Below are 24194 nucleotides of genomic sequence, written 5' to 3'. Positions count from 1 at the left end.
TGATATATTGATGATTTTTATCATCTGATAAAAATGAATGCTTACTCACAACTGAAAAGAAAAATCTTGGGAAACCAGCAATAGAGGTGTACTCAATGTATAGTCAATATTATCTTTCCTAGTAAAATGTAACTCTATTTTCTTTAATACTAGGTATGAATAAAAGAGAAATACTGGGGAATTATATGGACCAAATTATATTGTTATATCATGTTCATGTAAGAATAAAAAGAATGCCTGTCATTGTTTGTATTCATTACTGAGGATCCTAGACAGTGTAATAAGGCAAGGAAAAAAAATAGAAAATATTATGATTGGAAAAGAAGAAATAACTAACTGTATAGAGGGCTAGGGATGTAGCTCAGTGGTAAAGTGCTTACCTAGCATGTGCAAGGCCCTGAGTTCCACCCCCAGCACTGAAAACAACAACTAATTAGAAAGCAAAATTTCAAAAGGTAACATTTATACTACTAAAAAAAGTAAAGTGCTTTGTGATAGATTAATTGAAAGGTGTACACAGTCTTTAGGGAAGATTTTAAAAGCTCAACTAAATAAATGGAGAGAGATAATATAAACACAAATAGGAAATCTCAACATCATAAAAGGCTGACTTCCCCTAATTTAATCTTTAAATGGGTGTAATTCCAATTATAATGGAATTATAAAGATAATAAAAAACAATTTTGAAAAAGATAAAAATAGGAAACTTCTACAGACATTAAAAAATTTTAAGTTTATTTGTAACAGTGGTATGAGGACAAATATATCAAAGTAGCAAACTTAAGAGTCCAGAAATACAAATATGTATCAAGGAGTTTGAAATATATAGAAGATATCATCATAAATCAGTAAAGGAAGATAAATATTCAGTTCAGGGGTCTCAGATATGACTATTGAAATCCAAAAGAAACTACTAAAATGTTTTGGTCCATGTAAAGAATAAATTCCAAGTGGATTAAAGTCTACTTATAAAAAATAAATTTTGAAAATATTTAGAAAAAAAAACAGAAGAAAATCTCTAGGTAGTGAAATATTCCTTTACTAAGATAGAAAGATATTAAATAGTTATAAAGGAAAATATTGATAAGTTCAATCGCAGTAAACACTTCTTATAAACACTACTATAACCTTAAAGAAAGACATAGAGGCAGAGAAAATCTTGACAATGTATATAATCTGTAAAGAATAAGCATCTGAAATATTTAAATAACTTCTATATACCAATGAAACAAAAGCAAAAACAAACTAGTAGAAAAATAGGCAAAGGATTTAATCCAGAAATTTATAGAAAGGGAACCTGCATAGTCAAAAACAAATGAAAATATTAATGTCACCAACAAAAAATATGGCAAAATAATAGGAAATGAAATATGCTGATTTTTCAGGCTTGGAAAGACATTAAAAGTTCGAAAAGCTAAATATTGCCTAGTTTCTAAAAATGAAAACCTTTCTGCACTAGTTATCAGAAAGTGGTTTGTCCATATTAGAGAGTATCCTCAATAGCAAAGATATAATGTTCACAACATAGGTCCCAGAGAAACTTGTGCAAATTGGCTAAGATGATGATGCTCATTGTGCAACTGTAGGTATTTTAAAATTTGGAGCCAACTTAAATTTTCGACATTGAGGAAAATCCATTGATAAATAAAAATAATTGATAAAAAATTGTAGTACTTTTATAAATTGGATTTCTGTACAGTCATAAAAATGAATTAAAAGTTACACATGTCAACATGGAGGTTCTTAAAAATAGAGTTCAGATAAGCAAAAATAAATAAATAAATAAATAAATAAATAAATAAATAAAAATCAGGCTGCCGAAGGCCATGAACACAAAGTCACATATAAAGTTGAGCTGAAAAATCAAAGCTGTGAAATTATAAATGATATGATGCCATTTCCTCAGTTGCCTCTTTTATTTCTGGAGTACTACTTGCCTACATTTTTCATTTTTTAGGACTTATATCATGTTCTAATCTTAACCTGTATACTAAAGTTTGCTTTTAGGCTTGAGGAACTCCACATTTGCCTTCTATCTGAGCTCATCTAATTTAAACAAATATATGAAGCTGGAAAACATATTAAATGCCCCCACCCCAGAAAAGAAAAACATGCAGAACTAGATATATAACTTTATATAAAACTAAGTGAGAGAATACTATGTCCTGTGGTATTTACAATGAGATAAGCGTACGGCAGTTTAAGTCCTTTTTCCAACTTGGTTCCTGGCTTGGGGCCAGACCTGGAGCATATCCACTTATACAATGTTTCAGAAATAGGGAGGGTAACTTCATTTTCCTGCATAAAAACAAAATTAGCTTTATTGAACAGGAGGGTAGAAGTGTTCTAGAGCTTCATCGTCCCTAACCCACCCCCATGTTAGACATGTTCACCGTAATTTTGGAAGTACTCAGATTTTCTGAAGGAAACCTACTTCCTTTGGAAGGCTTATCGGGCCTCTTTATCCTCGAGCAGCCATAGAGACCCATTAAATCTTCATAAATATTGAGCGCTTGTGGTCAGTTTTTCTTGGAAGTGGAATATGGAGGTGATTGCATACAAAGCCAAACAAAAAGTCATCCCAGGCTTTAGAAAGCATTCTGGTGCCTTCTCTCTTATCAGTGTGCTCCTTTAAATTCATAACTTAGGGACAGGGATGAATGTAGCTATTTTGCTCATTTATTTCTTTGTGGATAAAGTCATTTCAGAATTTTATTACATTTAAATGCTCAAGTCGGTTCTATTATGCCGCAAACCATGCACCAGCCAGAATGTCTCTTTTGCTTGCAGAAATGTGTAACTTGATATTCTCGTCAAGTGCCAACCATGGGAAACACAGGTTTAACTTAACTACTATTTTAAAAAATTAATATATTTTTATTCTTCAAAACACATGCTTCTCAGTCTTTATGACACTAGTATTTAAGTCAATATATCACCAAGTGAATATAATAAATTATAGTGCTATGAACTCTAGGGAAATTTTATTAATGTTTTTAATGTATCCTCATGGAATCAACATATGTTTTTTATATATTCATAAATTTATGACTTCAAAAGTCTTCAGTTTCAGGGTGCTATGAATGTTGTAATGGATAAAAAATACATAATTTTAAAATGATGTTCTTGAATTTTCATATACTCCTGATAACCATTAGCTCTTGCATATAGTAATTAGAATGATATTAAAAACTTACAAGTAATATTTCTGTAGCTTAGTTGATTTGGGCCAAAGGAATTATTTCCAGAATAAGCTGGCAGGTTCCTGCTTGGGGAATTAGGACTCCAATGTCCTTAACTTTAAAATAACTTGCATTTCATTTTATGCCTGTTTCATAAAGTAGTCATTCATTTTCTTACTGAATTGTAAGCAAACTGTGCCCTGTCAGTAAAGGCCAGTCAGTGGGTTTAGTGTGTTAGGTTGGACAAAGGGAAATAGAATATTAAGAATGATGGCCCTGTGGTTGGGTTTTTAAAAAAAACCTTACCATTGACTTGTAAAGGGAGCTGGGAGATAATCGCTGCATCTTCCTATCTGCCTCCTAGTACCTAGTAGATTCACTATAAGGTGTTAAAGAAGGAAGGCATCCAAAATGGTGCTTTGCATTTTGAGATTTCATGAAATAAAATACTTTCTTTCCCATGTCACTTTGATGCAGTTGTGCTGGGATTTGGAGTAAGGATGTACTTATCATTTTGGTTTAGATTTTCAGGCTCAAAAATCAAGATGCAAGCTAGTAACTCTAGGATATAGCTTAAAATCAAGACACAGCAGGTATCTGTGGGGTATATAGACCATGCATGGGTGCTGCGTGGTCTACATAGCCATCCTGAGGCATAGCCATTAGATACCTTTGATGGATATGTTTTTCCCTTCATTTTCAGTTTCTTTCTTTAAAATATAGTTTTTTTAAAAAAAATTAAATAACTAAAATTAAACAAATGCATCTCAAAAATTATTCCTGAAGTTCTGAAACACTTTTAAAGAAAATGCCATTCTTTGTATGTTTCCACAATTTTTGTATCCCAGTATTATTAAACAATTCAAATACTATCTTTAACTGTGTCTAATTTGGCTCTTCCCTTTAAATTGGAATTAAAAATGTTTTAGGACTGTAATCAATGTGGTACAAAACGCTTTCAGTTATTACAGGAAGTAATAGGATCTATTAGCAGTTTTCCTCAATTGGGGTTTTTTCCAAAAGAAGTCAAGTAACTTATATTACCCTTTCACTTTTCATGTTATTTATTTTCTTTTTTTCTCCACACATGAACAGTAGAATGAAATACATCTCCTGAGTGTATGAGCTTGTGCACAGGCACAGCTGCTGTTCCCAGCAGAATGGAGTCATTTCCCTTTGACAAGGAGAGAGACTTCTTCACTGGTTTTCCTACCAGCCTCCCACTTTGGTGCACCTTGAGTGTTAAAAATTTGATGTAGTCTCATTAAGATTTTAATAAATCTCAGAAAAGTATACCTAGGACAAGCCAAAACATGGAAGTATACAATTACAAAATATGAAGACTTTATCAACCCATTTGTCATAATCTGAGAAGGTGGGAATTTGAGAAGGAGCAGCTAATTGGACCCGACTGTCTTCAGGTTGAGACATTTAACTACCACTTTTGGAGTCAGCCATGTTGCTGTTTAACTCACTCCCAAACCTCTCTCCCAAACCAATTAGGATTGCATTTCCCAAAAACACAAGCCACGAGGACACTAAAAGGGTACATGTTTTAAGTGGGACAAAATGTAAAGTGAGGAGATATGAATTGTCAATGGACAGGGCAAGTGTGAGAAGGACTGCAAAGACAGAAAAGTGAAAATCAGAACCAAAAAGTATCGAACACCATGAATTACAAAATGACCACTACAGGGAAATAAAATCAGGCACGAGGAAGTATATCTATATATTTCTTGGAAACACAAGAAAAGGCACAAGGAATTAAACATCAGTGAGAGAAAATCATGCAAAGATGATAAAGAAAACAAATGCCAAGAGAGAGCTCACCTCAGAATTGCAGATAATTCTGGAAAAAAAGAGCAATCATTGAAAAATCAGAGCCTGGGAATAAAAGTACATTTTTATTAAACTGTAGTGAAGAAATAGCTTTATGAATATGCATTGAGAAATTCCTATTTATCTTAAAACACATACATTTTTGGTAATGAAGTATTTCATTCAAAAGGGCTCACCACTTTCAGTCAAAATGGATGGAAAGAATCATAATTAGATATATCCTGAATATAACTTTTACTTTAAATGCTAACAAAACAAAACAAAAGGAAACTATAAGCTTCCAGGCAGAAAAATAAAGCACATGTGCAAAAGAATAAAAATCAGACTTCTTTGGAAGCCACAGTGTCAGTGGTCAGCACAGCATGCCTACAGTGTGGAGGGAAGGAAAGAATCATATAAATAGAATATCACATCTTGCTGAATTTTCTTTTCTATGTGAAATGAAAGGTTCATTAATATACCAGCCACATATACTTCTTGAGAAAGCAACCAATTAAATAATACTCAGCCAACCAATAGTTTCAAGCTCAGATATTAGAAAAATTTCAAAGGGACTAAAATTTGTCATCCATTTCTAGGTATATATTCTAAGTATGAACAAAAACAGAAGCATAAACATGTTTAGCAAAGCATCTTTATATTACATAAACAAGAGCAGACTCAGTAATCTCACTTCTAGGTATTTACCCAAGAGAAATGAAAGCTTATATTCACACAAAACCTGTATGTGAATGTTTTTAGCAGTTTTTTTTTTCATAATTGCCCCAAACTGGAAAAAACTCAAATATGCAGATAGGGAATAAAAACTTGGGCATGCATTCAACAAAATAATACTTAGCATTTAAAAAGTTGCAAACTACTGATATACACAGCAACAAGAATGAATTTTAAATGTATTATGCTATAAAAGAATCCTTCTTGAAAAGCTACACACTGTAGCTTTCTATTGATTCAATTGATGTCACATCCTGCAAGAGTCTTGATGTTGGGGTCAGAAAACAAATCAGTGATTGCCAGGAACTCAGTGGGGAGAGATGGACCACTAAGGGGTGACATGAGGCGTCTTTAAAGATGACAGCACTGTTCCAAATATTGATCGTGGTAATGGTTTCTATACAGCATGGGTTTGTCCAATCTCATAAAACTGTATACCTCCCCGAAGTGAGTTTTACTGTGTGTAAATTGTAAAAGAAGGAAACAAAGAAGCAATACCATTACAAAAGGTAGTATCTGTTCAATGTGAATATTCTTAATACATACTGAACTATACACTTAAGATGGTGAATTTTATGTTATTTGTGTTTTACCACAATTTGGAAATTTTAATTCAAAACTAACAAAATGAAGTGTGTTTAAGGGATGCTTATGTAATCATTAAAGGAATTTCCCCTGAGCATTATCAGTGTTTATAATATTAGATTAAAACCAATCCAAAGCTGAATTCACAGTATGATTTTCAACTCTGCAAATAAATCATGACGAAAATGCTGGAAGATTAAATTCCAAAACTATTAAGAATAAAGTCTTTGCTGAAGTGATTTGGGATGAATGATCTTCCACCTTGAGACTTTTTCTTTTTGGTACCAGGGATTGAAATCGGGGGTACTTGACCACTGAGCCACATCCCCAGCCCTAATTTGTATTTTATTTAGAGAGAGGGTCTCACTGAGTTGCTTAATGCCTTGCTTTTGCTGAGACTGGCTTTGAACTTGAGCCGATAGGATTATAGGCGTGTGCCACTGCACCTGGCTACCTTGAGACTACTTGGTATTGTGTTGGTCAGTTTTGCATCACTGTGACCAAAATACCTGACAAAAACATCTTAGTGGAAGGAAAGTTTATTTTAGCTCATGGTTTCAGAGGTTTAGTCCATGGTTGGCTGACTGTTGCTCTGGACCCAAGGTGAGGAGGAGCATCATGGTGTAAGTGTATAACAGAGAAAAGCTACTTAGATCATAGCTACACGGAAGCAACAGGTGCTTCAAGGAAGATGAACCCATCTAGGACTTCTCCAGCCATAGCCCACCTGCCCACAGTTACCACCCAGTCAGTCCATTCCAAGTAGGATGGACAGATAAAGTTACAATTCTCATAATCCAATCATTTCACCTTGAATATTCCTCTATCAATATTCCTTTTTTGGAGTCACCTTATACCCAAACCATAATAGGTACATTACTTTTTACCTGTTCCATTTATAATCAATAAAAATATAATCATCAGAAAGTACATGCAGAAAATATATTGCTGACTCTATCAATCTCTTCATGTAGATTCAAGATTCACTTTTTAAATATTTCTGTTCTCACAGGACTAAATATTTTTAAAAGCCACATTGTTAGGCAATTTTGTCGTGTAAACAGCATAGAATGCATTTACACAAGCGAACATGGGTACAAAGTCACTAGACATTATAATCTTATGGGACCACCTTCATTTATATAGTCTGTTGCTGACAAAATTGCCATTATGTGACAAAGTCATTATTTTCTCTTGTTTTTTCTTTTTTCCTTTAGGAATTGTGAAGGACAGAACATTCGTTACAAGACATGTAGCAATCATGTAAGTCCTACAATCAGAACATATAATCCCCAAGATATATAATCTCCTAAATTATAATATTATCATTATCAATAATAATTATCAATATAATTATCATTATATTATCATATGTGTTGTTAAGAACTAATGGTCTCTCAATAACCTTTGTAGAAAATTTGAATATTTCTTTAGATGGCAACAACTTTTGTATTTCCAGCATCTTATCCACTTATATGCCCTTTTATGTCATTTCAAGGTCATGATCTAATTTGGTCAGTATTTAATAATTTCTGAATTTATAGAAACCAGAACACAATACCTTAGGCTCCTTCAAATTCAAAGTGCTTCACAAGGTCTCTGCATTATAGGAAAGTGAAATATGTGAATGAGGGGACTGAGGCTGAGTTGGGTAAATTATTTTCTGAAGATCACACAGGAAGGGTATAGACCTGAATTGGTCTAGTGTTGTTTTTGCCACTGCAAACCACCTGTTGTGTCCACTGAAAAATATGTTCAAGTGACTCATTAGAAAACCACACACAAGTTTAGATAACCATACTCTTATTTTACATCAGTCAACATTAAAATAAATTAGAATAATTTTTATTTATAAATATAAAAATGCAAAGTAAACCTCAGAAGGAACAGATCTTATTTTCCACTCAGAATATTTCCTTTTGGTGACACATACCTAAATCAAAATAACAGGAATTTAAAGGGAGTTATGAGAATCTGAAGAGATCATCTGAATGAGATTTAGGTTTTTTCTTAAGCTTTGTTAGATGATGAAGTAATATTCTAGACAATAGTAACTAAAGTATGGTAGCTTGTTTTTTTTGTTTGTTTGTTTTATTTTTTGTTTTTGTACTAGGCTTTGAACCCAGGGACATTTACCACTGAGCCACATCTCCAGCCCTTTTTGCTTTTTATTTTGAGACAGGGTCTCACTGAGTTGCTTAGGACCTTGCTAAATTGCTGAGGCTGGCCTCCAACTTGTGATTCTTCTGCCTTACCCTCCTAAGTCACTGGGATTACAGGTGTCTGCAATCACATCCAGTGCATGGTAGTTTTTAAGAGATAAACCTTGGAGTTGCTGAGGTAATAGAAGAAAGAATATTTTAAGATACTCTTGTAGAAACTCCAACATCTGGAACAGTAGCACAGACCTTCTGCATATTCAGTTATCAAGGGACAAGGGTCAGGAAAGAATAGGGAACAAACTCTGAGAGGCAACTGAAGAGAAGTCGGAGAAATGAAGGCCTCCCTCCATACCAGTTGGTCTCCTACTCCCACATCTCTGGGTTGATCTTAGCCCAGGGAAGATCCTGCTTAAGGAGCACAGACTCTGGCTGCTGTATTTCAGAATTCTGCCCACTGCAGCAGAATACACTAAAAACAATAGGTTCCAGGCACTCAAGGAAAAATCAGATGCTCTTTTGGTTTGTTTTGAAGTCTGGTGCCATAGGGACATGCATTCAGAGAGCACAAGGAAATTCCATCCCCAACCTGCAGGAGACCATGCCTCAAACACAGGAGTAGGAGACTCCACCAGGGCTCTGGGACCACACTGCCCTCCCCAGCAGGCTGCGGTTCAGTGGCTCTCCCAGGTTCATTCTATCAGGGGAGATGGGGCTTTGGACTCAGGCTGAAAGATTAGGGAACAGAACATGCCTGTGGGCAAGACTCTGGCTCCCAGGTGACTGCCATCTTCAGACATAAACCTCAGCATATATCCTTACAACCAAGTCCCGGGTAAAGAATTATCCTTATCACAGGTATATCAGAGCAAATGGAAAATTTCCCAGCGAAGTCATGCATGTCAGTCAGTAGTGAATTCAGTAACTACTCATGTTTTTTTTTTCTTTTTTAATACTGTGTTTATAGGATTAAAGGCAAGACTGGAAGAGGCCAGGGGAAAATATTTGTTAAATTATACAGCATATATCACAATTTGACAAGAATATTTGTAACATGAACATATGTATGTGTGCATGTGTGTGTGTGTGTGAGAGAGAGAGAGAGAGAGTGTGTGATGTGTGTGTGTGTGTGTATTTTTTTGGGAGGTGCTGTGGATTGAACCCAGGGGCACTTTACCACTGAGCTCTATCCCCAGCCCCTTGTAATGTTTTAACTTTAAAAATTTTTCTTGGGGCTAGGGTATAGTTTAGTTGGTAGAGTATTTACTCTGCATGTGCAGGCCCTGGGTTCAATCCCCAACACCACACACACAAAAAAATTCTTGAGACAGGGTTTTGCTAAGTTGCTTAGGGCCTTGCTAAGTTTCTGAGGCTAGCTTTGAACTTGTGATCCTTCTGCTTCCTGAGTTTCTGGGGTTTCAGTCTGCCACCGTGCCCAGCCATGAACATGTTTTTTTTTTATGAGCGTAGTTAGCTCCATGCAGTGGGTTCTCTGGGATCCCTGATGACTTCCCAAAACAGGCCACATTTGATGTGGCCCTTAAAGGTCCTTCATACCATGGATCCTATGCATGGTTTCTGATACCTTTTATTCTGTGTTTTTCCTTGAGATGTTCTTGTCTTTCCATTGCTGTTGCTCCTGCTCTGGGAGAGAGCCATGTCTCCTGTCTCCAGCCCTCCAGGCCATCCTGCAATTACACTGGTCTCCTCAAATGGCACCTATTCTGTGTCACTCCCCTGCCTGCATCTTGGTGTTCTCTGATTCCCTCCCTTGCATACAGGGGCGTTCAGAAGTTGACTAGGTGTATCTCTTATGCATCTCACAGTTGCCACCCTTGCTGGACAAGACTGTGCACTGTTGCTAGTGGATACTAAATTTATTCCTCCTCGTTCTCTTTTGCTCATGTTGTTTCCTATATCTTGGCCTATTTACAACTCACCATCCAGTAAATGTCATCTCAGACTTCACTTTACCACAACGTCTTCCTTACCAACTCTAGCTATGGTGACCACTTGGTAGTTTGTTTTTATATTAGAAGTTTTTGTCATTTGTTATACAAAAATATTACAAAATTTAACTTTTAAAATTTTCTTACAACAAAAACTGTATTTTTCTTTGATCCCTACTCACTAGTTAACTGGATGAAACATTAACCAATGTCCAAATTACAGCTTAATACATTCCCATTATATAAATAGTTTCTTAGGTAATGGTCTGTCTCTCTTGCATAAAAATACCCAATTTATTAGGTAATCTTCCTGCCTTGGCTTCTCTCTTTAAGTTGTCCACATTCCTGTAGTTGTAAGAGGGTAAGGAGACCCCTCTTTTCAGGATGGTCTGTGAATGGGTGCTAATGGTCATCAGCTTCTTTCTTCTTTTCATTCTTCCTTCCTCTACTCCTCGGCCTCCCTTCCTTTCCCCGCTTCTTCCTCCTCCTTCTCTGAGCCTCCTCTTCCTTTTCTGTGTTTCCCAGACTGGCTACTCCCTCTGAGACAGAATTCTTTTTTAGATGTACCAATTCCAACTATCAGATTAGAGTCAGGTCTTGCTGATCTCAGGTCTGTTCTTTCCTTATCAACTCTTAATTCATTTTATAATTTAACTCTTGGATAACAATTTTATTTCCTCTATTTCATTCCCACTGCAAATCTACAAATGCCAGTAATTGCACACTGTTTCCATGTGTTTCATGCATGTAGATGTGATCAGAGAACAAGCTCATGGAATGCGAAAGTTGGACTATATCCTGTTCCCTATAGCATATGATCTAGGGTGAAGCTCATAAAGTATATTTAATAAATAAGTGCTGCCTTGAACTTAACTCTGATTAAGAAATACTTCTCAGGGAAAGGAAAGGAGAAGAATGTTGGGCATTTGAGTCTCCATATAAAACACAAGAGCCCCTAGATTGTCTTGAGCTGGGGCCTGGCCCAACTGAGCTGCACTACGTGGGCTTAAGTGCTAATGATGTAAATGAAAGCATTTAATGTAAGCATTTAATGTAATGGCTCCTGCCTTTAATCAAAAGTCATATCATATAATGGAGTACTTGCTAATTTGAATATCAAATTATTAACTCTGCCATATCCTTTTTTTTTTTTTTGCTAGGGGCTAAACACTTTGTAGGTCATGATTTCCTCCATTTATCAAACAGTCTGGACCTGCCTAGCTTAAATGGTGTGGAGTAAAAAGAATGTCCCTAATAACCTCTGGCAGACTAGGAAGCATTATCTAGATTTAAACCTGTCTTCACCAGCAATCATCATTTTCTAATGTTACAAGGCAATAGTTTCCTCAGTTCTTATCTTCTCAAAAGAAAGATTTCATCTGGTGACACGGAATAAGCATTAAAGTTCTATTTAGTGAAGTGGCAGTAAGGCCCAGAGACCATGGAGCTGACTTTCCTAAGAGAGGAACACAGCTTGGGGGTTTCCACATGGCAGCTTTTTACATTTGGTCTTGGAAGCTTCCTTTCTCATGTATTATGTTTGGGATGGTTACTGTGGTTTCCCACCATGGCTTAGTGCACCTGAGCTCATTTCACCATGTTGGAAAAATTCATATCAGTACCTAAGTGGGATCTATGGGGCTTTGGAGGGGGTGTCAAAACTGCATTATAAATTATATTACAGTGAGCCTAGGGTTACCAAAATGACAGTGACAGTGATTTGCATATGCTCCAAAGTTAGAAAATCCCTTAGTGTGGTCACACCCAGTTTCTTTAATTTTAGAAGGTAGTATCTTGTGGTGAAGGAGGTTTTTATATCTCCTGAGGTAAAGTGATCTTTCATAACTAAAGAAGAAGTGAGCCCTATTCTCCCTCTCCCATCCTCTTGCTCTATCTACCTACCTACCCCACTCTGACACAAGGAACAGAGAAACCTACTAAAATGAGCTCTAGAAAAATGGGATTCACTGAATGGATTTGTGGTTATAGAATGGAATTTAAGCATAAGTAGACCTTGAAGACCTGGAGCCAAAAATCAGAAAGGAACATAGGTTACTTGCCCCTTTTATTGAAATGCATGGTTTATCGTCTTCGTTCTTATCTAATTCATTCTTCTCTGCTGTGGGAACTACCTTGGTTTGCTTCAATATTCATTTCATAAAAGAAATGGCCAGCCCAGCCTGGACTCATGTGACTTCTCAGCTCTGGCTCTTTTGGTTGCAATTCCAAATGCCTGGGAAAAATTAACCTGGCATGGGCCAGATACTTGTTCCTGGGTGGTCAGCTATGGCCAGGGAGGACACACACCTGGCTACAGTTTGGGCAGGGACTAAGCTTAGCTGCCATTCTAAGCTGTCTTCTGTTAACTAACTTTCATTAATTTTTTGAAACTTCATTGTGTTATGGAGGTTAACGAAGGCCAGAGTGAGGCAGCCAGCACATTCGTGTCTAGAGAGTGCTGGCAATGTCAGGGGCCACGTGCAGGGGAGTTGCCTGCACCCTGCTGCTCTCTTACACATGTTTCTTTGGTTTCAAAGAATCAGATACAGAGAAAACTGGCTGTGGCTAGAGGAAAAGGAGGTGATGTCATTTTATCATTGATCTTGTCTATGGCCAGATGGAGGACAAAGTCCTCATTTCAAGAGAGAAAAGTCATCTGATTCCAATGTTCTTCAGTTTGACTTGCTTCCATAGGTGTGACCTGAGTTCAGAATTTAATCTGCCTAAGACAACAAAAACGTGGATACAAAATGGTATTTTGGAGGGGTTCTCAGCAAAACAGCACAACTAATTCCAGGAGATAGTTTGTCAGTTGTTTTTTGTGTATTCCCTAGTCACTCTCCAAACAAGATTCAAGGCAGTTAATAACACAAAATCTGAAAGCATATACATGGTGAATCACAAAGGTCAAGTAGTAGAAAGGGGAGAAATTATGATTTAAAATCCTGGCTGAAAATTTATTAGTATCTATTAGTGAGAAAAAAAATAGAGCTATATTTCTGACTCATACCATTCATCAGAATAAACTAAGTACCAAAAGCAAAATTAAATGGGAAAAAATATTTCCAACACAAATGACAACTTGATAACCTCACTATGAAGGTTAATAGTTTTATCTCCTAAAATAATAAACAACATACTTTCCAGTAGATAAATGAATCAAGGATATAAAATAGGAAATTTTTGAAGGGTTGGTACAAAAAGCAAACATACATGAAGACATTAAACCTAAATAATAAAAAGAAAATATAGAGGAAAGCAATGAAATTCTGTTTTATACTTTTGATTAGAAGAATATTAAAAAATTATTAACGTACAAACTTGAAAGAAGTATCGAGAAAAAGAAACTTATATAACCTGGTAATAATACCTTTATAGAGGACAATTTGGCAGTATTTTGAATAGTCCACAAAACTAGCATACTCTTTGACTTAGAAACTAGTCTTCGGGAGATAACCAAAATTTGTATAAAGATTTAGATACAAGAATCTTTGTTACTTATTTTTTTAATTTATTTTTTAAATACATGACAATAGTGGAATACATTACACTCATTACTACCCATACACAGCACAATTTTTCATAATTCTGTATATAAAGTATGTTTATGCCAAATTATGCCATTATACATGTACTCTTTTTTTTGGCATTACAATTCTTAATATACATATAAGTTACTTATTTTTAATTGGAACTATTTCCCCAAGTGTTTACAAAGAATACTAATTATTTTAATAATAAAAGATCAAATAATATATTGCCTTTTTCTGTATCTGTTTTCTTTAATTAGGAATTTTGGTGTACCAAAATTCAATGAGGAAAGTCAATGCTTTTATCATTCAGCACATTATTCTGGAAATGCCTAGAGGAAGGAGTTAGTAATTTAGTAAAAAGACCCCAGAATCATCAATACTTATCCAAGTGCTTTTTATAAACTATCATTATGAAAGTGCCTTAGAGTGTTTGCTACAATTTACTTGTTTTCATTGTAGACAGAATTTGAACAAGTGACATTATCTGCTGCCCAGCCTATAGCCAGTGGAAGCAAGTGTTTGGTATCAGTGAAGAGCAAAGGATGGAGGCCTGACGAGGGAGAAAAGGCACATGAATAAAACAACAGCAAAGATAACAAGTTTCACAAAGCCCTGTACTTTGGGATTAAATTAGGAGCAAATAATCCTTCCCATTGAAATTACTCCAGAAAGCATGAATAATAATTTGTGTTTCTCTGAAGACCTGGAATCACCTAGAAATATCAAGGGCCTTTAGTTTCCCTTGTTTCAATAAAGAAGGAGGCCATATATTGCACTTGGAAATTTGTATCCAAGATTGTTAAATGAGGGCAAGATTTGGTACCTAAAATGGTAAACTTTAATTATCTGATAAACAAAAATACCCAAGTGGAAAAGTCATCAGAATGAATGAGACGATTCCCTGTATGGATTTTTATTGCAAGATCCCAGGTGGAATTTCGTAGCTATAGATTCAGTTTCTAATTTTTAAAAAGGAGGAAATAATGAAGGAATGAGGTGTTTCCAAGTAAAGATGCAAGTGGATTCTGGTCTTATGAAATTCTGGTGGCCTTGCTCAGCCCTCTGCTGGCCCCTGTCCCTGGGTGATGTGTCAGAGGGTGATGTTCCTTTTTCTCTGCCTCCAGGACTGTCCCCCAGATGCAGAAGACTTTAGAGCCCAACAGTGCTCAGCCTACAATGATGTCCAGTATCAGGGGCGTTATTATGAATGGCTTCCACAATATAATGATCCTGCTGCGCCATGTGCACTCAAGTGTCATGCACGGGGACAGAACCTGGTAGTGGAGCTGGCACCCAAAGTACTGGATGGAACTCGTTGCAATGCTGACTCCCTGGATATGTGTATCAGTGGCATCTGTCAGGTAAGCCACACCTGCCTCCCATGTACCTGATTAGGGAATGTGTCATGACACCTCTCGATATTTCTTCTGTACTTTTTGCTCATGCAGGAAAAATATTGGCCTTTATTATTATTTATTTTTTAAAGGCAATCTTTTTAAAAATATTTTTTAGCTGTCAATGGTTCTTTATTTCTTAATTATTTATATATGATGCTGAAAATCGAACCCAGTGCCTCACACATGTTAGGCAAGCACTCTACCACTGAGCCACCACCTCAACCCGAAGTAAAAATATTTTAGAGAATGCCAAGAGCCTTTGAATCATGTTTTACTCATTTAAAAAACTTCACCCACAGAGAACCGAATGATTGCAGTATATGACTTGTGATTCTTCTTGATCATTGATTCTCCAGTGGGAATAGGCATCAGAATCCCCTGGAGGGCTTGTGTTGACAGAGTGCTGGGCCCATCTCCAGAATTTCTAACTCAGTGGTCTGGACTGGGGCCTAAGAACTTGCACTTCTAACAAGTTCTTAGGAGATGCTGATGTGGCTGGTGGAGGACCACACTTTGAGAACCACTGCTTTGGAAGGATAACACTGGTGGTCTCTCTTATTAAAATCAATCCATTGTTTTGGGTATTTGGGAGCAGGGATTCACTGAAATCCTAGCAGGAATGCATTCCAGCAGGTTTCTCAGATGGACTTTGCAGAATTCTGTTACATGTGACTGTGACTGAGACATAAACCCTTATAATAAGATGCTGCGGTTGGCTGCAGAGACAGTGTAGGGGTCACAGGAAAATGATGGGAAATTCTTCTGAAACTCTAAAAATTGTTTAAAAAATAACAAACATCTAGCTTTCCATATGTTCAGTTATTCTCATAACAAATGCAGCAACGATAACAGCAAGGGAGCAACCCCACCACCCATCAAGTGTCAGGTACTCCAGACTTTCAGACTTGAAGAGGAGCTTTGAACTCTTGTTTTGTTGCATTAGCTTAGGACTTCCAGGATCTCATTGAAAAGTAGTAATGAGAGGGGCATCTTTGCCTTGTACCTGATCTCAAAGGGAATGTATCTAGTTTCTTTCTCACCATTAAGAATGATGTTAATTCTAAGGTTTTTTTTTTTTTAATAAACATTCATTGTCAAGTTGAGGAAATTCTCCTTTATTCCTAGTTTGCTGAGAGTTTTAATTATGAATACTCTAGTGATGGATTTTGTCAAATCCTTTTTCTGAGTCTCTTGATACGGTCATTTGTTATTTTTTATTTTAGCCTATTTATGTGATGAATTATATTAATTGATTTTTAAATACTGAACCAACATTTCATACCTGGGATAAATTCCATTAGGCTGTGGTGCATAATTCTTTCTATACATTGTTGGGTTTGATTTACTAATGTTTTATTGAAGACCTTTATATGTGTGTTCATAGGAGAATGAGTTAGGAAGTATTCCCTCTGCTTCTGTCTTCTGAAATAGATTTTAAAGAATTGGTATAGGGCTGGGATTGTGGGTTAGTGGTAGAGCACTCGCCTCACACAGGCGGGACCCGGGTTCGATCCTCAGCACCACATAAAAATAAAGGGATTGTGTTGTGTCCATCTACACCTAAAAAATAAAAAAGAAAAAAAAAAGAATTGGTAAAATTTCTTCCTGAAGAATTTGGTTGAATATAGTGGTAAACCCATTTGGGTTCAGTATTTTCTGTTTTTGAAGGTACTTAATTATTGGTTAAGTTATTTTGACATGGACCTACTTTGTCTATTTTTTCTTGTGTGATTGTGGGCAGATTTTGTTTTTAAAGATGTGAGTCTAACACCTGGGTTATGAGCTTATGGGTATAGATTTGCCCATAATATTCTTTCTTTAATGTTCATGGTTCTGATCTGTAACAATGTTTCTGCTTTAATTTCTGATAATAGTATTTTGTTTCCTCTCTTTCTTTTCTTAGCCTAGTTAGAGGCTGACTAATAAAATATTAATTGTATAAAACTCTTAAAAAACAACTTTTGGTTTTGTGGATTTTCTCTGATGAGTTACCATTTTCACATTGACTGAATTTTGCTCTATTTTTTGCAATTACTTTCTTCTGCTTACTTTGGTTTTAATTTGCTTTTCTTTTCTAGTTTTCTAAGGGAGAAACATAGATGATTGATTGCATTTCTTCTTGTTCTCTCTTTTTTTACATTCTGTATTTTTTAATTAGTGCATTATAGTTATATGTAATAGTGGGGATTTATTTTGACACATTCATAAGTAAATATCACATAGTTTGCTTCATTTCTTCCTGAGCCTAGTTATTTATTTTTAACTGGTGCATTTAGTTATATATAACATTGGAATTAAGTGTGATATATTTATACATGCACATATCTTATTTTGATCAACTTCATTCCCTAGATGACTGTATTTATGTGGATTTGTCTCTGTGAATTCTAGTCTTTTCTATTGGTCTTCATACTTATTTTTATGCCAATATATGCTGTTTGCATTATATAGCTCTGTAGTTTAATTTGAGATCAGTTATTGTGATGCCTCTAGCATTACTCTTGCTGCTCAGGATTGCTTTGACTATTCTGGGTCTTTTATTCTTCCATATAAAATTTAAGACATTTTTCTAGTTCTGTGAAGAATGCCATTGGAAATTTGATTGGGACTGCATTGATTCTGTGGATGGCTTTTGGTAAAATGGCCATTTAAGATATTAATTTTACCTACCTATGATATTAATTATACCTGTACAGTCTTTCCATCTTCTAAGGTCTTCCTCTATTTCTTTCATCAGTGTTTTATAATTTTCATTGGAGAAATCTTTCACCTTTCTGGTTAGATTTATTCCCAAGTGTTTTTTTTAGATGGTTGTGAATGGAATAGTTTTCTTCAGGTTCATTGTTAGAATATAAGAAAGCTATTGATTTTTGTGTGTTCATCTTGTAACCTGCTACTTTGTTGAATTTGTTTATCAGGGTTAGAAGTCTTGTGGTGAAGTTTTGAGGTTCTCTAGAATTATATCATCAGCAGAGATATAATTTTCTTTTTTATATTCCTTTAATTTTCTTCTCTTTTTTATATTCCTTTAATTTTCTTCTCTTGCTTGATTGCTGTGGCTAGAGTTTCAGGAACTGTATTGAGAGGGAGTGGTGTGAGTGGACATCTTTGCATTGTTTCCTGATTTTGGAGGAAATACTCTCAGTTTTTTCTGTATAGTAAGATGTTGGCTTTAGTTTTGTCATGCATAGCCTTTGAGGTGAATTTCTTCTATTTCTAGTATCTTAACTGTTTTTAACTGAATGGGTGCTGAATTTTGTCAGGGACTTTTTCTGTATCTATTGAGATGCTCATGTGATTTTGTCCTTGATTCTGTTTATGTGATGAATTACATTTATTCAGTTATGTACATCGAACCAATCTTCAGTCTATGGATTTGTTTGCCTATAAGATGAATTTCTTGCAAACAACATATTGTTGGGTCTTGTTTGCTAATTCACTCTACCAGTGTCTTAATGGGAAAGTAGAGACCATTTGCATTCAAAGTTATTATGGAAAGATGTTTATTATCTGGTTATTTTGGCTTGCTTCATGGATTTAACTTGTACTTAATTTTCAGTTGCTTAATTGTTCCAGATAGCTTCATCCATTTGAGAGTTCTGAGGCTTCTTTTAAAATTCTTTTTGTAGCATTTCCTTAAGTATTTTCTTTAGTGCTGATTTAGTGGTCACAAATTCTTTCATTTCATCCTTGTTGTGGAAATTTTTAAATTTCCCTTTCAATTCAGAATGATAAACTTGCTGAATATAGCAACCTTGGCTGGCATTTTTTTTTTTCTCTCAGAGCTTGTATTACCTCATTCCAAACTCTCCTGGCTTTTAGAGGCTGAGTTAAGAAGTCTGAAATGAATATTGTTGGTCTACCTCTAAAAGTGATCTGATATTTTCTCATGCAGTTTTTTTTAATACTCTGTCCTTGTTTTCTTTGTTAGACATTTTGATTGTGATGTGTCTTGAAGAGGTTATTTTTTGATCTTGCCTATTTGGGCTTCTGTATGTGTTCTGTAGGTGGACATCCACTGCATTCCTTAGGTTCAATTTTTTTTCTGCTCTCATCTTAATTAAAATGTTCTTAATGCCATTAGCCTGTATTCTATGCCCTTGTCTATCCTGATAACTCAGTAAGTCATCAGGATAGTTTTGTCTCTTAATGTTGTCTCAGAGTTCTTATATATTTTGATCATGGTCTTATCTTTATTTTTCTTTAGTGTGTGTTGAGTGTTCCAGTTCAAATACCCTGTCCTTGAGGCCTGAGGACTGTTTTCAGTTCAATCTAGCTTATTGGTTATACTTTCAAGTGATTTTTAAAAATTTGATTTATTGTCTTCCATTTCCAGGACTTCTCACTGGTTTCTATTCAAAAATTGTTAGGGGATTATAACTTTTGTGGGGAAACATGATTGTTTCTTCATGGTTTCCAAAGTATTGGACTTGTGGAGCTCTTGAGATGGATCCACTTTCTCTTTCATAAGGATGTTCATTGGTGTATAGTTGTCTCTTTTGTAATAAGTTGTTGGTATCTCTTGGCTTCAACATATAGGTTCAGTGCAATCCAAGTATTAATTTCAGCTGCCAATGCCTCTAAGTTTTCCATTGCAGAACTGCTGAATTAATTCATTTTTATAGAGCAGCTATAACACTATGGCTTTTTTTGAGCCATCCTTTTGGAATCTTTCTCTGATTTTGCTGTTGGTGTAGATACCCAAGAGTGGGACCTGATGTTCCCCTCTAGTCATTTCTACTTGGAGCCCAGTCTTTGGCTTGGGGTTTTTAAAATCTCCTTCTTCTCTGTGTTAAAATATTGCTGAAGTTTGAATAGGGTAACTTTTAGCCTGGGAAAGGGGTATTGTCACCTTACTGAGTTGTGGGTGTAGTCCCACTGTGGAAGCTCTACCCTTGAACTTGTAGTGTACCAGTAATTTCCCAGCTCCTCTCAGAAAAATAAGAAATAAGCAACAGCAACAACAGTAATGATCAATTACAGCATTTGATTGGCACTTACACCATTAATTACTACAAAAAAGGAGTGGCGAGGTCATCATTTAACAATAGCAACAACAATAAATAGCTGTAAATGAGATCCAGTATTAAAGTATGCAGCAGGTGTCAACTATGCCCTCCCCACAGCATAACATGAATGATGGAGTCAGGAATTATTTAACCTAAATTATTATTAAAGATATAAAATTACAGTTCATTGAGAGAAAATGAAATAGGGTAAGAAGGTAAAAGAAAGTTTAAAATATTCACAAAGTGGGGCTGGGGTTGTGGCTCAGTGGTAGAGTTACACGCCTAGCACGTGTAACACCCTGGATTCGATCCTTAGCACCACATAAAAATAAATAAATAAAATAAAGGTATGTGTACAACTAAAAAAATAAATTTAAAAAAATATTCACAAAGTAAACCCAAGGTAGCGGCAGGAAAGAGATAGCCAGTGATGGCTATAAAGAAAGAGGAATAAAAAATAAAAGGAATAAATAATGGGGGGGGGGGAGGGAGAGAGAGGAAGAGAGCAAGGGAATTTGTCTGGTGAAGGGGGAAGAGAGGAGAGGAGGGCTAATAAGAGAAACAAAAACCAACAAATTAAAAGTTACACCAAAACAAGAAAAAAAACTCCTTCCCTCTAGAGTCAAACACAAGGCAAAATAACAAATGAATGAAGAAAGAAAAGGATGGGGGAGTGGAAGAAGAAGAAAAATGAAAAAAAATGATAAAAACGAAGAGAGAAAAATAAATGTGTGTGTGTATATATGTGTGTGTGTGTGTGTGTGTGTGTGTGTGTGTGTCCATGAGTCAATTAGCTCAGATAGAACACCCATACACACACACACACACACACACACACACACACACACACACCTACATACATTCACACTCATGCTTGGTGGTAAAAGGAGAAAAGAAGAAAAAATCTTAGTGAAAAAATGAAAGGATTGTTCCCATGGAGGGGGTGAAAACTGCTGACAAGTGTGGATAGTCATTGCCTGTGCCATGTTGTCCTTTTCTCTGTTTCTTCTTGGACTGTGTTTCCTCAGGGAGAGCCAGGGCCAGGGGCTGTCAAGCCCATTTTCTTTGAGTTGCTCACTCAGTGCCAGGTGGAGTGGACTGGGACCCAAGTTGGTTGTTGTAGCTCTCAGTTCCCTTCTTGCCAGGTTAAGGTAGGACAGAATGAGAGGTAGTGACCGATGGAATTTCACCTGTGCAAACTAGGTAGATGCATTCCCAGGGGGGCAGATGCAAAGTCAAAAACGTGAAGTTCAGGAACTGGCGTTTTTTTAGGCCAACCTTTCAAACTTTGTCATGAGGTGTCTGCTCTAGAGAGAATTGTTCCACTTGCCTTATTGTTTCTGCTGGGTGTCTGAATCTTGGGTAGCTTCCTGAGAACTCTGCTCTTGGATCAAGGGGACCAGCTTGCCAAGGCCCACCAATGTGTTCTTGTCAAGATCAGATGCTGAGCAGATCTGCCTGCCTATCCAGTTTGAGTTCTCTTTGGCTAATCTTGCAAGTTGCCAAACCTAAAGGGAAAGTGAGAAGCGCTCTGTATCCCTGGCCTGAGTCCCTTTTGTGCCTGCCCCAGTTGTGCCCTTCTACATGGACTCTGGATCTCATGGCAGGCACAGATAGGACAGTCCCTGCTCCACAGCTTGAAGCCATGGTCACTTCAGGAGAGCATTCAACATCAGCTCCTGGCTCTCCAACCAGGAAGCGCAGGGCACCCCTCACACACCAGCTCACCCGGCACTGCCTCTACATCACTTAAGTTCAGAATACCTGCTGTTCCACGGGTTCCTCTGTGACAGATTTTCTTTGCAGAGTGTCTCTCTTACTACCTGGGTAGCCCCTTTCCTCTGCAGTGAACCAGGTCCAGTATTATTATCAACTGGATTCCCAGGGGTTCTTTCCTGCCCTGTGTTCAAAGCACCTGCGTTTCTGTGTCTGTGATTCTGATATTGGATTTGGGGGTATTCCCTCAGTCACTTGGCTCACTGGGAAGCAGTATTTCCATTACTTGAATCCTGAGCCATGGATGGACTAGAAATCGCGCCCTTCCTCTACTTGCTGTCTTTCCCTCTTTTTTCTTTTTCTCTTATACAATACCTTTACTACTACACATTCCCACTGTTAAACACTGCTTTCATTGCCTCTCACACATTTTGATAAGTTGTGTTTTTCATTTTTATTCAGTTCAAAATATTTTGAAACTTCTCGAGTTTCTTTTTTCCCATTTGTTACTTGGAAGTATGCTGTGTAATCTCTGAGCATTTTGGAACTTTCCAGCTATCTCTCTGTGATTTATTTCTAGTTTAATTCTATTCTGGTCTCCTACTCACGATCCTGATTATTTTTATTCATTTAATGTCACTTCCTTTAAGAGGCCTTCTGTAATTATGTCACCTAAATTAGTGCTCCTAGTTTTATTATAATTACCTCTTCATTACACTTATACCATTTTATGATTATTATTTGTGTGGTTGTTTGATGTTTTATAGTCTCCCACCCCAGAATGTAAGTACTTCAAGGACAGTAATCATGTGTGTTGTTCATCCAAACCATTCCTGGCCCCATGATTGAACAAATGAGTCTGTTCTGCTTGCAAATGCAGAGACTGTTCAAATAATATTTGTCTCGTCTTTATTTCTTTCTCAACCTTCAATCCTGAATTTTCTAGCTCGAGCTCAATATTCCTCTAGAAAATCCCATAGGTTACTCCAATTCAGCATGCTCCTGCAAATAAACTATCATCATCCTTCCCAGATTCATTAGTTCTTATAACTGCTCTTCCTTTTCATTTCTGTTTATGACACAGAATTCTCAATATTACCTTTTGGATGTCATATTGCTGTCACACTATGTATTTAATTGTATGTCCCTTATATCCAGGTACCTCTGCTCTATATCTCACATTTCATTTTTTTCCCACTCTCATTGCTACCATCTTATCCCAAGACTAGACAGACCACACCCTTTGGCTGCCTACTTAATCTCTCTTCTTTTATCTCCTAGCCATGCACATATTACCTGATCCTTTCTGTTGACTAATCTTCCCCTAGGTCATAGCTTACTACTGCTTTCTTCTTTTCCATTTACTTCAATTGTTTCCCTCTACTGCTACTAGTTCACTTCTGGGACTTTCCACTAAATAGTAATCATAATCATTTATCTGTAGGATCAAACCTTTTATTTCCCAAGTTTTAAACAATGAGCATGCATTGCTTTTATAATTGGAATGAATTTGTTATTAAAAGCAATTTCGTTTTGGCTCAAGGAGAGTACTCTGGATGAGGTGATTTTGGGTGCTGAGATTTTGGAAAGTTGGTTGGAAATTAAATGAACCAATGTGACCAAGCAGAGGGAATGGGGATATAGCAGGAAGTATGTTTAAGGGTGTCAGTTCATTCTGACACCCTTAAACTGAGGTGAAAAACACCTGTGGAATAGTGTTAGAAGATGAGGGTATAAGTTCAGGTTAAAACCAGGTGTTAGCTTATTCTGAAAGTTGGGAGAAGAGCCATTGAGGAATTTTTATGAGAAATAGCTCAGTGTTGGGCTTATCCTTTGAAAGTTGGTTTTAGTGTCAACGTGGCAGATTATCCAGAGAAGGCAGGATCTGGCCACATAGTGGAAGGCCAAGCTTGGGATAACAAGAGCTTAAGCAAGGCAGGGGATAGGATGATGGAAGAGGGGAGACATTCAGAGATTTAAGAAGCAGATCCTTGAGGACTGAACATTTGATTGGATGTGGGCAGGAGAGGGAGTTTAGAATGATGTCTGGTTATCTGAAATGATCACTAAGTATAATGAGGTCATTTCCCAAGACAGAAGATATTTACCTT

The 24194-nt window shown here is 36.4% G+C and overlaps 1 protein-coding gene across 2 annotated transcripts in view; it reads left to right on the top strand.

Annotated features, from left to right (window-relative positions):
• Adamtsl3 (ADAMTS like 3) overlaps positions 1-24194 on the top strand; it is a 319937-nt gene that overhangs the window by 98867 nt on the left and 196876 nt on the right. For both annotated transcript variants that reach the window (XM_076851278.2, XM_076851279.2), the window contains exons 5-6: positions 7538-7583; positions 15086-15322. In XM_076851278.2, coding sequence (XP_076707393.2) covers positions 7538-7583; positions 15086-15322 — 283 coding nt within the window. The remainder of the gene's footprint in view (positions 1-7537; positions 7584-15085; positions 15323-24194) is intronic.

This window comes from Callospermophilus lateralis, chromosome 3 (genome assembly GCF_048772815.1).
Source record: "Callospermophilus lateralis isolate mCalLat2 chromosome 3, mCalLat2.hap1, whole genome shotgun sequence".
In the NCBI taxonomy this organism is placed as follows: Eukaryota; Metazoa; Chordata; class Mammalia; order Rodentia; family Sciuridae; genus Callospermophilus; species Callospermophilus lateralis.
The sequence above is the reverse complement of the archived record's forward strand: the minus strand, read 5'-3'. Positions and strand labels throughout refer to the sequence as shown.